This window comes from Cygnus olor, chromosome 3, assembly GCF_009769625.2.
Source record: "Cygnus olor isolate bCygOlo1 chromosome 3, bCygOlo1.pri.v2, whole genome shotgun sequence".
NCBI lineage: Eukaryota > Metazoa > Chordata > Aves > Anseriformes > Anatidae > Cygnus > Cygnus olor.
This window is the reverse complement of record NC_049171.1, coordinates 33745438-33759797: the sequence shown is the minus strand read 5'-3', so window position 1 is coordinate 33759797 and position 14360 is coordinate 33745438. Positions and strand designations below refer to the sequence as shown.

Sequence of the window (14360 nt, the reverse complement as noted above, 5' to 3'; positions counted from 1 at the left end):
CGGCCCACTGATCTGGCCTATGCAGATCCCTCTACAGAACCTTCCTACAGATCACCAGTCCCACCTAACTTGGTATCATCTGTGATCTCTCTGAGGGTGCGCTTGATCCCCTCATTCACATCACTGATAAAAATGTTAAAACTGGTCCCAATACTGAGCCCTAGGGAACACCTCTGGTGACCAGCTGCCAACCGGACTGAATTCCATTCACTATAACAGTTTGAGCCTGGCCACCCAGCCAGTTCTTCACCCTGAGATCTGTACACCTGCCAAAGCCACGAGCAGACAGTTTCTCCAGGAGAACAACACGGGAAACAGTCAAACCCATCCACAAGCTATAGAAGAACCAAGTTAGAGAGATGCGTATCACACACAGTTGGTTAAGATACTGGGTAAAGTGCCATCTAGGTTTTCAAATTTAACAAGATATATTAATATATGTGATTAACAGGTTACAGTTACAGCACGGAGACAAGAAGAGTCCTTATTTTGACCTAATCTGTTCATTCCTTTGTATCAAGCTGAAGGATCAATTCAGACTTGTAATTCTGGATTTGTTTCCTGTCTATTAGACTCAAGGATCGGAAGAGCAGGGGAGGACACGCATCACAAAGTAATTCTAGGATTTTTTCTGCAGCAACTCTGTGATAAGAGTCCCACAAACCAACAACGATCTACTCCTCATACAGCTATGTATAGGTTAGACATCTGATGACTACGCTAACTATAGCAAGCTACCTAGAGATCTTTTCATTCCTGCAAAAGTATCCAAACAGAGTAATACTTCAGCAATATCAAATTCTCACAGAAAGTTACATGAATGTATCACTTCTTCACATATACTAAATTAAGAGATCAGTCTGTTAAAAGATAGGGACAGTAGTAACAAGCAAGTGCAGCACTGAGCGTTTAAACACTGTTCCTGTCAGCTCTAAATACAAGTAATACTCAAGCCACCATCTATGAGTATGGTTATTTGATGAACTCTTTAAAGGAGTAGTCAGTGACTCCTAAATCAAATGATATCTTGCAGTAAGGAAACGAGAAAATGCATCCTAAGATAGCTTTGGCAATTCACAATCATGGAAAGGTAGAAATTTTTGATGGAGTCAATAGAAATATTCTTCTATCTGTTAGCACTATACAGAAGAAACAATAGGTCATGCAGACAACACTGACAAGTACAAAAGCAAAAGCTCTCAATTTATTTTAATAATCTTCTGGTATTTGACTGATGTGGTTTAATAAGATTTTGGAAGAATAAATACCTTAATCTAGTCCTGTCTTGCTCAGAAATACAGCACAGTGTAGCTTCCTAAAGCACAGCAGGTAATGCAACCGTACTATCAATCGTGCCATTTACTTTACTACTTTTTATCAATGATTAAATAGGTAAGTAAATGTAAAACTGAAGGCAGTACCTCAGTTTCTTGCTATTTCCCATCATGTTGAGGCCAATTGCATTCCCTTTAAAAAGTCTCAAGCTTGCAGCTTTGCCTCGCCTCGCATATGTTTTTATGGAATCACCACTGGTGCCGACAGCTCCAGGCCGACAACGAAGTGACTGTAACAAGAGAATTCACGTGCATTACAATACTTACATCCAAGTTAAAAGGAAGAAAATGAATTACAGAATATTTATATAAATACTACTTTGGCTTCATTTTCACACTGCTTTTGTACAAAATTTTATTTAAAAATCTATCCAGAAGCCAATTTCAACAGAAGTCCTCCTAAAAACTCCAAGAAAGTTTTGTAATGCTCACTGTACAAACAAGATTACAAGATTATATCTGATCAACAATAGTTTGAGAGTTCTCCTGTATAATGTGATTTTTCTTCCAGGAGAGCAGACTCTGTAGCGTATCAGAAGCCCTCCAATTTCTTCTCTCCAAGCAGACTATTTGGTAAATGTTGTCACATGTGAAACAGCTTTATGCCTCTCAGAGGAACAACAACATTAAAAAATATACACGGCAAAGCTAACCTGCTTCATAACTGGTACGCTGACATCAAAGTCTTATCTACCTTTTAGACACAGATGTCACCTTTTAGATGCAGAATGACAGGAATGTCATCTTTTGGGCAAAATGAAAATCAAAGGAACAAAAAGAACAATATGACTTTTTTGCCATTCCAATGTGTGGGTAACACCTTGCAAGCACAGAAGTGCCCCATATAATCGCCCTCAAGTTTGGATATGCCACACAGAAACAAGAAATGTAAAATGAAGTCTAATTTAATTTCTCACATTGTTTCTTTTCTATTAATGCAGTGAAACACACCCTTAATCAGTAGATTCCTTATTAAACAAAATGTCCATACTTTCAAAGCATTATGAAGCATCATCTGCAGTAGTAAACTATTTCGGTATACTTTAAAAAATAAACACAAATTTTGCCTATATATACATACACACATACAAAATTGGGATGTGATTGTAAGCATGATGGGATTTAATTATTAGTATTTTCAAATTAAAATAATATAAACCCATTAATGATAGTTGTCTAACCTTAGTAGACATTCATGCTAGTATTTTCAGAATACTATACAAACCAACAAGATCTCTAGGAGTAAGCAGACATTAAGAGTACGCAGATAAGCAAGTTCAGCGTTATGTTGCTAAATCAACACAAATTTTTCATTTTCAATACTGTGCAGATGACTGTGCAACATAATTTTAAAAAGCTTTAAAAAGGTCCATTTTCACCATGAGATGAGTACTTACCTTCCTATCTTCATTGGGACTGAAGGGCCCATCACTGTCATCTATGCTGAGCAGATTTGCCTCACTAGATGATAGGCGTGGAAGAGAAAGGCAGACACGTTGTAATGCAACAGAGCATAAACAAAACATTTTGAACATAAATTTTTTTTTTCCCCTCCCCCTTTTACATATAAACGCATGTGCCCAATTCATCAGAAACATTAAAGTGGGCAATGTAGTTAGTCAGTGCTTAGGATATATTATGCAAACCTCAACTTGAAGACTACAATCCATTATTTCAGGAGAAGCACACTTAAAAGGACATTATTAACTCAAAACAGAATATTATTGAACGTTCAATACAGTTGTGGCAATGGTACTAACATCATAAATAATTCTATATAACCCTATGCATAAAATAAATGACGTTTTTAAGTATAAATATACTATTTTGTTCATGAACAGAAGTATATGGTTTAAAACTGCAAAATTCACAATGCTTTGGGAGGAGAATTTGTGTAACGAAGTATTATCACATAGCAATTACTGCCAAAATAGGTCTTCCTAAAAATAGCACGTTCAGTTTGACTCAAGTGTTCACTAAAGTGTGTTTCTTAGTACTTCTGTATCTCTAATCTTCAACTACTGTAATGGAGAACATAAAAACAAAAAGAACCAATAACCCACAGTACCGTGAAAATGTACTCTTTTCAATAAGTCTTAAGTATTTAAATTAAAACAAGCATACATTAATTCTGATAGCAGCTAGATTAGGCTAACATTCTTGCTTCCAGTTGAAGCAACCTGTTTCAACAAACATCCCTGGTAAGGTTACTTCTCTCTTGGCTGTGACAAAACAATACAACCTTTAGCAACTTGCTATTTCATGGTTTGGGTGGCTCTTAGTTAAGATCATTCAGGCAGAAATTACGTAAGAATAGCTTCGGTAATGCCAGGAGGTCCCAGGAGCAGCTGTAGCTTGTCATAGCAATGAGAAACAGTGATGGAGGGGAAGGGAGAAACGTTTTTAGCTGCACGTATGATGTACTGACTACAATGTACATAATGACTCTTTTCTATAAAAGGTAACCACTCAGTACTTTCCTACCCCCTTATTTCCTGAAAACTTCTTCCATGAGCAGATTCCCTTCATGTTAAAATGTATTTCCTCCAACCTATGAAATACAGGTATCCTTATATCAAATAAAGTAAAAAAAAATATATATATATATCTTGACTCACAGGGTGCTAACTGAAGACCCTGAAACTTCAGGAGATAAGAATGTGCACGCAGCTTGTTTTGATACAGGAAGAATTATGTGAAAGCCAACAGCTACTGTAATGTATTTTCCTTTCATTTACAGACTGCAACAATTCTAGGTACATAATAGTAATAAGAACAATGTAGTAGATCATTAGCCTCACTAATTTTCAATTACAGAATGTCAAAAGCATAGGAGAGATGTACTTCTGTATAGACTATCCATGAACATGACAGTTTTAAAATACTGTGATGCTATTTTAACTATCTTTCAGGATAGATTATTCTTTCAAGGGAGGTTCACTGAGCTTTCTCAACCCTTCATCGGAAGACAATGGGTTTAGCAGCAATTTCAGAAGTTCTCAGGATTCTGGAGAACAGATACAGCACTGCAGCTCTTGCTACTTACCTTCTGTGTAAACGTAACCAACCCACTTTGCCCTGTGTACTATTCCTTTTTAGCTCCACACTGTATAAAAACCAGGACCATTTTCAATATACGCTGGTTCAATGGCTATACTTTGCAGGCTTTAGGATGCCACAATACTGCAACCATTACAGCAATGAGCGTGGGTGTGGAGAATAGAAGGTAACAGACTGAAAAAATCCCTAGATCAGACCGAGCAAGAATAACTCTTATGATGCAACTAAGATGAAATGACTAGAAAAATATTTGGAATTGGATGTTTTTAAAGAACCAGTATTTTAGATTTTAAGGAATGCAAAGTACATGCATCACTAACAAAAAGGCTGTTTTTTCAGAGAGCAGAATACATAGCAACTGAGTAATGTCTATTTGCTCATGCATCACATGCTTATACTTGCCTGCTTAAAAGATGCAATTTATACAGACATAGGAAAAAAAAATACCACACTCTTGCATATCAAACAGTAACATTTTAATGCTACTGAAATGAAACCTCAGTGTTCTGCTGTGAGGAGACTATTGCCTTCACCCTTTGTTCCTTTTTAAACAGGGAACCACAGATCTGTATTTTCACATTAGAACAATCATTTCTAACTTTTCTGTACTTCCATTAAAGTTTTATGATAAACAAAATTTATGCCTTAATTCTATTTTTCTTAATTTAGTGAAGTAATTTAGGTAAACAGAGTGAATTCCAAAGGGGACTCCAAAACCTCTCTGGGTGGCCTGTGCCAGTGCTCTGTCACCACCCTCACAGTGGTGAAGTGCTTCCAGATGTTCAGAGGGAACCTCCTGTGTTCCAGTTTGTGCACACTGCCTCTTGTCCTGGCACTGGGGACCACTGAAAAGAGCCTGGCTCCATCCTCTCTGCATCCTCTCCTCAGGTATTTATATACATTGTTGAGATCCTCCCTGAGCCTCTTCTCCAGTCTGACCAGTGCCAGCTCTCTCAGCCTCTCTTCACCGGAGAGATGCTCCAGTTCCTTCCTCATCTCCATGACCTTTCGCTGGACTCTCTCCAATATGTCCATATCTCTTTTGTACAGGGGTATCCAGAACCAGACACAGCACCCCACGTGTGGTCTCACCAGTGCTGAGCAGAGGGGAAGGCTCACCTCCCTTGACCTGCTGGCAACACACTGCCTAACGCAGCCCAGGACATCATCAGCCTCCTTCGCAGCAAGGGCAAATTGCCGGCTCATGTCCAAGCTGGTGTCCACCAGGATGCCCAGGTCCTGTTCTGCCACACTGCTTTCCAGCTGGGTGGCCCGCAGCACATCCTGGTGCCTGGGTTGTTCCTCTTTGCACTTCTCCTTGTTGAACTCGATGAGCTTCTTGTGAGCCCCACTCCTCCAGCCTGGATAGCAGCAGGACCTCCTGCTGGAATAGTCACTGCCCACAGTTTTGTTTGCATCGCTACAAGTGATCAAGTCATGTTTCAAACAGAACTGGAATCTCTTTCTGAAAACTCTTCTGTATGAAAACAAAAGGCTGGAATATTTTCCCTTATAGCACACTGTACACATTCCATAGTTTAAAATCACGTGGTGGTAGGCAACACATTTAAAAAGCCCTGAATATCAGAGGCACGAGAGAAATGATAATATTATTTAACTCATGCAGGATGCCACACCATTATAAGTAACATTAACTAAACCCACTATACTTAATGGGAGCTCTGAACAGAAAGTTCTTCATCACTTCAAGGGATTAAATGCCTTACTAACAGGGTCAAAAAAGACACAAAAACATCTATATATTTTTTGAGGAAAAGAATTAAAAGGAAATAAGTATTTGAAAAAGAAAATGAACAGGAATAAGAAGAATTATCATTGCTTTTTCAGTCAGGAATACAAGGGAAGTAGTAGCTCATTCCCTTAAAAAATTTAAAAAAAAAATATGTATTTTAAATTAAAGAAAACATTAGCTCAGAAAGGATACCATAGTGCAAACAAAATTACAAAATCCTTTCATGTCTCCTACTACATTAAGGTACATATCATTTCCGTCATTTATTCTTCGATGGTCTACACAGACTTCACTGCGTTAAACTGACAGCCTGGTCTTTTTTCCCCCCGATTGTTCTACATAAAGGTTCCTCTCCTTCTGTGTAATTTCCAAGTGCAAAGCAAGAGAAGTCTCAAGAGTCACCTGCCATCATCTTGATTGATATTCTAACTAGATCAAATCTAGTAAGTCATCAGAAGTGGTACTTTATTCTTTCAGGTGGACTGAAGATTAACTGCAAGCATTTACTTCGCAATAAGGTACCTGCCAATTTCTACTTTGAATTTCTGTAACAATAGTTTCATACCAAATATAATCTCTAGCAGCATTTTTAAATGTATATATTATGCTGGGGTGATTGCGCTATTTGTCCAAATCTTCTTCAATTTATAAAAGTTTTTATTCCTGAATATGAGTCCATTACTTGACACCTTACCATGATGACACAGCCCACCTAACTCTCCAAATAAGCTAAATGGCACAGTCTTAAAATATTCTACCTGTTCTAAAAATTGCTTCAGTAGAAAGTCATTAGCCACATATTTTGTGTTCATCTCACCGATGAAAGACAGTCAAAGCAGACATCTAGCATTAACCAACAACGTTAGCACAGATCTCATAGGTGTAATTTAAGAATACAGCCAATCCTTTAAGTGCTGGAATGTTATTCTTGGGCCAGTCCAAACCCAACTTTTTCTGTGTCTGTCATTAACAGTGCAAAGAACTCTGATAAGGTCAGACACTAAAACGCCAGTGCCTCAACAACAAGCAGGAGATGCATCCAGCTGCTTGCTTCAGATTTACAGCTTTTTCTACACAGATATACACAGCAGTAAGTTAAAAGCATTGCTAGTAAATATCAGCATAGCATAACTAATAAAAGTGGCATTAAAAGAATCCCAAGAATACATACTCATTGCATAGTATGCTCAGAATCGTGGTGGAAAGAGAGCAAAGTTTTATACTGGAACAATTGTACGAACTGAAGTTTAGCTAGTCTTTGAAATGCTCTGCTAAGGGTGAAAGGGTATTCAGAACTGTATCAGAAAAGCAAAATTTAGAAGTGTTCAACATGAAGCTTATAATGCCAACAAAACAAAACAAAACACAAACAAGTGTTACCAAAAGTATAGACTTGGACAGCTTAAAATTTATAGTCATGCGGGGTGTGTGGGGGTAGAGTTGCTTGATGTTTGCTTATCAGAGGATGGATAAGCAAAAAAAGGCAGGATCTTTAGTTGAAATCAATTTTCAGCTACTCTTTTATCTATACTTCCAGATAAGGCTTTGTATAATTCACATATATAAAAAAGAACTACTGATGTAATAGAATTTTGATGCTGGATATGGGAAAACTGTTTTATCACACAGAATATTTTAAAGGAATGAAAAATCATTCAGAAATACCATCTTAAAATCAGTTACCATTATATAAACATATGTTCCATAATCAGTTTTTCAGAAGACTTTTTTTTTTAAATAAAAAACATAATTCTCTGTATGTATCTCATTCTGTGCTCTTAAGTCAGTATCAGCTGGAGACAGATGGAAAACAGCAGTAAATGATTAGAAGAACGAACTGGTACACTTACATATGTGAGTTACTTATTTCTGAAGACAGGTAAAATGCAAATACTACCTCTGTTGTATGTACTACCGTCACACTTAAAACATATTACTGTGCACTAGAAACGGATGTAAAACTGCTAAGGAAAAAAAATCATGTTTGATTTTATAAAACTAAAGCGCTCCTAGTTTGAGAGCCGTTTAAAAATTGGCCTTAACTTTTGATGCAGTTCTGGTTTGACAAAAGGTCTTAATGTCTTAACTCATACTTCACTGAACTCCTGGAACTCACTTTTTAATGACTGAAACACCACTTTTTTTTATTATTATTATTATTATTTTTAAGACTACAGTATAGCCTGCCTGCTGCTGCAGCCTAAGTGTCCACTTTCCTATCTCCCTTCTGCACACAGTACTTTGCAGGGTATTACCTACTACAGTGCTACTCCATGGTGGTCTCTTGAGACTATTACAGAGGTCAAGCTACAGACCCACATAAGAATTATTTTTGTACTTAATCATGGGATTCAGTTCCTCCTTATGATGAAACTCTAGCTTTTTAAATTTAGTTTTAAACTTCAAATGGCTAATAACAACAAACGAACTTAACATGCATTCTTCATACAAGAAACTTGTTCTTTTAACATTTCATTAAATACTTTAAGAATGAGAAAGCATACGAGTAACAATAAAATGTTACAAGGACAGAGGATTTATTCTAACTACACACATTATACTTAATTTTTATTTTTTTTTATTTTTATTTATTTATTTATTTATTTATTTTAGGAAAAATCCAAACATATTAAGTAAAAAAAAAAAAATGATCAGGGAACACAAACAGCCTTAACTCTACCATTTGAGATAAACACAAGGGAGAAAAACCCTACAATTTTTTAACTATCTGTTGGTGCACAATTTTGTAAATACCTTAATCATAACTGTGATGTACTGAAAAACAGCACCACTATAAGAAGCTGAAACTCTACTTTCCATTTCCTTAGCTTACATGTAATGCATTTCTTGTCTGCATTCCTTAGACTTCTACAGTAGCTCTAAAGACAGTAGCAACACTTCTGAAGTGTACTGTGCTCTATGTTGTGAACTCCACATTGACAATGAAATTTACATTATAATACACTTTCTATATTGTAAAACTAGTTAAAATAATCACTTCTTCCAAATAATTCTCTTAATCACTGACATTTTAAAGATATTATAATGTTTCTTATTAATAAATTACAAAAGAATATTTATTTGTAAATAGACACTTATACTTTGAATAGCCTAGATAAAAGCATCCTTACTCTTTCTCTGCATCTCCTTCACTTTCTTCTGCATGATCAAAGCTCCAATTATTTTAAAACCTCCATCTCTCTGGATTGTGATCTATCCAAAGCTGAAATGAGAACAAGTTAAGATAAGTCTTGATTTCAGGCTGGGTTATTAATCAACACAAGCTAGAGGAGTAAACCAGATGTACATATTTTCCCCAAATATTTATTTCATTGATATCAACATTTAACTACCATTTGAGAAAATAAGGTCAGCAACACAGTGGCGAGTCATTTTCCTAGATAAATACAAGTAATTATCTGTCAATATCTGGATTAGCAATGCAGTAGGTTAGCACACTATTAAAATTATCAAGTGAGGTACTCAGCTGTTTTACTGATAACTGTAAATTTAAGGGTTCCTTTTCTGATATGAACTATATGCGGCATGCACAAAGGCTCCTTATCTTTATTGTTTAAATGTCTAGTTTCCAAACTATTTAATTTTTTCCATATAAAAGCAACAGTTTTCAACTACCCCAAATACAATTTCAATGTAACATGTTTTTTTAAATCCAACATCTGACACCAACACTACTTAGTGTTTGATGCTAACTGAAATTTGAGGGTTAGAATCAATTAAGTGAGAACCTGAACTTCCTGAGAACATTCACGCAATATCTGATCTCCAATTTATCTATTGCAATATCTAATAGTACGGAGATTTTCTTATAATATGATATTAGGGTATTTTTAAGCGAAGGAGAACCAGAATATGTCAGCAGTACTCATTAACTTTAAGTCACCGTTTACCTGGGCCCCCAAAACCGGGCTAAGAGCTGTTCAGCACAAATTCTCTATGACTAATTGAACAGCAGCTTTGATTCTGGTGCAATTTGAATGTGTATTTTCTTACTATGTTTTTCTCTACATAGTTGGAAATACATTTAAAAATAATGAATGTGACGCCATACTTTGTTAGAAAAGAAAAAAAAATCATAGTCAACAACAGATGTCTAGGGAAAAGTATGAACAGTGCACAATGCAGTATCGATCACAACCAATCTCAGCTTCCAGCTACTTGCACCTACCAAGGACTTCCAGAGCCACAGACGATGAGATTATATTTTTATGTCTGTCAGCCTTTGCTGAGCTTTATTGTTTTCCCTGCTTGCTTTTTTATTATTATTATCATCAATACTACCTTATAGAATCAACAGCATCTTGCAGTAAATAGTGCCTCCTTCACATTACATAAATATCTCCCCTTTTTGTTTGTCCTGATTGAATCTGGCATCTTTTGCTTCTATGTAGTACTTCAATCCTCTGGTTCTTGTACTAGCGAAGACAGTAATAAGTTATCCTTCCCTACTCATTCATGACTGCATACATCTCTGTTGTGCTATTCCACAGTCATCCTTTTCCCATGCAGAAAACAAACAAAATTTAGTCTATTTAATTTTCTCTCACTTAAAAGATGTTTTATACCTTTAAATCACCCTCAGTGCTTCTCTCTGAACCTTTTCTAGCTCCACTGTATCATTTTTGAGATGGAGAAGAGCAGTAACCAACACTACAAGAAACATTCAAGATGCCAATGTGCCATGAATTTCTACAGATGCAGCATGGTATTTCTGTTTTGTTCTTTATTCCTTTCCCAACAAATAGTGAGACTGGATTTGCTATTTTCACTACTATGGAGATCTGCTTTGATGTTATGTACTAGATACTTCCATCTTTCACTCATGATAGGTAAGAACCAGTTCAGAGCTAATCACGGTGTACAACAATTTAGACAAATCATTCTTTTACCCATTTCGCACTCACCTGCAGTACTTGGTATGTACCAACACTGAATTTCATATATGACTTTTAACCCACAAGATGCAAATCCTGAGCATCTGCAATTTGCTTGAAGTCGCAAGCCATTATACTAACCCAAGTAAAGCTAGCAACACCTACAAACTTTTGCCACCTCACCATCAAACCCTTTTTCTTTTACCTGTGCATTCATTACACAGATCCTTGTGGAATTCAACTGGTTATTCCTTCTATTAAAAAACTGAACCATTTTTGCACTCTATCCATCTGTTGTCAGTTGTTAAGATGTAAGACTTCCGTTTTATCCAGAGGAAGCTTAGCTTCCCTAAAAGCCTTTGGTAAAGGAAATGACAGAAGGAATGACCAAATTAATTCTGGTCTTCATTAACTTTCTATAAATTTGGGTCGTAGGGTCAAAGGTCACGGATGAGAAGTTCCTCAAATACCCCCTGCTACCTTTTCAAAAAGGTGGTATCATACTAGCTACCTTCTCCACCGGTAGCAGAAAGACGATGCTAACCAGCAAGTAACGTGCTGTGGTCATTTCCTGCTTTATCCTCAAGGTCCTCTTGTAACACTTGGATAAATGCCACTTCATCCTGCTGCCTTGCTCATTGTTTGCCTGATGTACTACATTTTCTTCTGCTGATGTTTCGTTTTGAGACATAACTCTATCGTATTCCTTCTTAAGAAAAATTCTGGCGTGAAGACCTCTGTAAGCATTGTTGAAGTGGGTGCAAGCAATTCTGGTTTTCGGCTGACCTCATCTTCTCCAAAGCCTCCTTTTATAGCTTCCATGTCTACACACCCTACAAGTACTCCAGAAATTCTTCTGCTGAGCCTGAAGAAAGACTCACCATTAGTTTTTACTAGTTGGGAGTTATTCATCTTTTTTTTTTTTTGACTGCTACATTATATTTTTAAGTTTAATTCACCTGTATTTTTATTAATCTCTATTTTCCTCATTCACACAAAAAATTAAGAAGAACAATGTTTTATTTCAGACACCTACCCGTATCCTGCTGTGTAACCATGCCAACATTTTGGGAGCCTTTTGAAGTCTATTTAAATAAGCAGCATGCATTTGCTGTAAGCTTTCAATACGGCGTCTTTAAATAACTCCCAAGCTGCCTGCAAATATTTTACCCTCTGGCTGTGTCTTTTACTTCCTTTTCAAGAATTTTAAGGGTTTCTTTAGTCTTCTTTTGCATTAAGCATTTCTATAGTGGATGATTTTCCTCCAGGTTTAGAAATTCAGCATCTTTACAGGATATTATGCACTTTAATATATGATCATACTGCAAAGTTTCCATCGCCACCACTCACAACATTCTGCAGAACAAGTACATCCTGGAGTCGCAATTTCACATGAGAGAATCAATGAAGCATACTGTCACTTCCTTTTGTGCACAAGGGTTTCCTCTAGAAGGAGAGCCAAAAGGCAGCGTTTCATCAAGACTTCTGCTATCAGTGTCCACTATCTACCCAGCTTATAAATTTCTAACAGGTTACGGTTGGCATCACCCTGGTCAAGTAATCAGTAGTTCCGGTGTTAGATTTTCCTTTATGGTCATATAACCATTAAAGTTGGAAAAGACCTTCAAGATCATCCGGTCCAACCATCCCCCTACCACCAATATCAAGCCATGTCCCTAAGCACCACGTCCAACCTTTCCTTGAACACCCCAAGGGATGGTGACTCCACCACCTCCCTGGGCAACCCATTCCAATGCCTGACTGCTCTTTCTGAGAAGAAATGTCTCCTCACTTCCAACCTGAACCTCCCCTGGCACAACTTGAGGCCATTCCCTCTAGTCCTATCACTAGTTACTTGTGAGAAGAGGACGACCCCCAGCTCCCCACACCTTCCTTTCAGGTAGTTGTAGAGAGCAGTAAGGTCTCCCCTCAGCCTCCTCATCTCCAGAGGTGTGGCCTCACCAGAGCTGAGTCCTTGAATCCATCTGGATCCCATGTAGCTTTTTGAGCCATTTAAGTCTGATCTGACTTGAACATTGTCCGGAACATACAGTAACTGTTCAGCCAACACTATCTGTTCTCCATTAGTTCTCCTTTAGCCCTCATTTGTCACAACGTTTAATTATTTTCCTTCTAATTTCAAGTTCATTCTGCCAGCTTCCAGTTCTCCCATTTTACTCGATATATTTCTCTGTGTTCCTTCATACAAATAAGGTAAACACTTTTCTTACGGGATTTTTTTTTTGTGCTTCTTATGTTTAGATCAGACTATTGCACTTACTCTTTTATACCTGCATTCCTGTTTGAGTTTTACCAGCCGCAGTAGGGGCCAAAATATTTGGTACTGAATGTACGTTATATCAAACCATGTGCTGCTACACTTCTATCAGCCCCCCCTCACTGTTTAGGTGCCAACAGACCTGCTCTATTTTCATTCTGAGAAAATCTATCTCACTGCACAGAACTCCCTCTTCTAAGAAGAAATACGTATGTTAATCCGTCTTCCCCACATTTTTTTTCTGACATTGGCTGGTTTTGTGGTCTTGCACTTGCTACAGAAGGCGCTAAGTTTTCTATCACAGGGATCAATACTACCAGCTCTTTTACTGCATTCTCTACAGATCTTCAGCTATCTTACAAAGTTTACCATCTCTGTACCCAAAAGACAAGTTGTCATGGATTCCATCTACTGTCATAAACCCAGAAACCTGTTTGTGCACTAATCCAGTCCATCACTGTAGACCAGCTCAGTTGTCCACAGAAGAACACCCTTGGAACCCCAGCTCTGCTCTCTCGGCTCTGGATCAATTTTAACATCCTCTAGCATTCCTGGCTCTACCAAAAATATGAATCCAGAAGTATATCATCATCTCAACTAGACTGTTCACCCAAGTTACTTGATCTAAATGGTCACTTGGGACCTGATTCTATACAGGATTGTTTTTTGTATTTTTAAAGAGCGGTAAGATGTCATGTGTCAGAAATGCTGTTTCAAACTATTTTCTAAGACTTGAATTTGCAACCTGTACGTTGCAGTTTTTACTAGTATACTGGCTCTGGTAGTATGCATATGAATACTACCATCTGCCAGTAAGACAGATTCACACCCAGAAGGTGAAAATATTCAAATAAGCAGACCTGGCCATAAGAGCCTTAGCCAACAGAAGTCAATTACTCTCCCTTTGCCCAAGAAAGGCAGCATGTTGGAACAGATTTCACTATCAAGCACAAATCGTTATTCCTCTCACTACAAGCTCCCTTTCGAGCTGGAAGATTAGAGCCCCCAGAAACTAGATGGAATTTAAGTGGACATCTTAT

General features: G+C 37.3%; 1 protein-coding gene across 1 annotated transcript in view; it reads right to left on the bottom strand.

Annotated features, from left to right (window-relative positions):
* SENP6 (SUMO specific peptidase 6) overlaps positions 1–14360 on the bottom strand; it is a 96083-nt gene that overhangs the window by 50951 nt on the left and 30772 nt on the right. Inside the window, 2 exon segments of the mRNA XM_040550929.1 lie at positions 1422–1564; positions 2732–2795. Coding sequence (XP_040406863.1) covers positions 1422–1564; positions 2732–2795 — 207 coding nt within the window.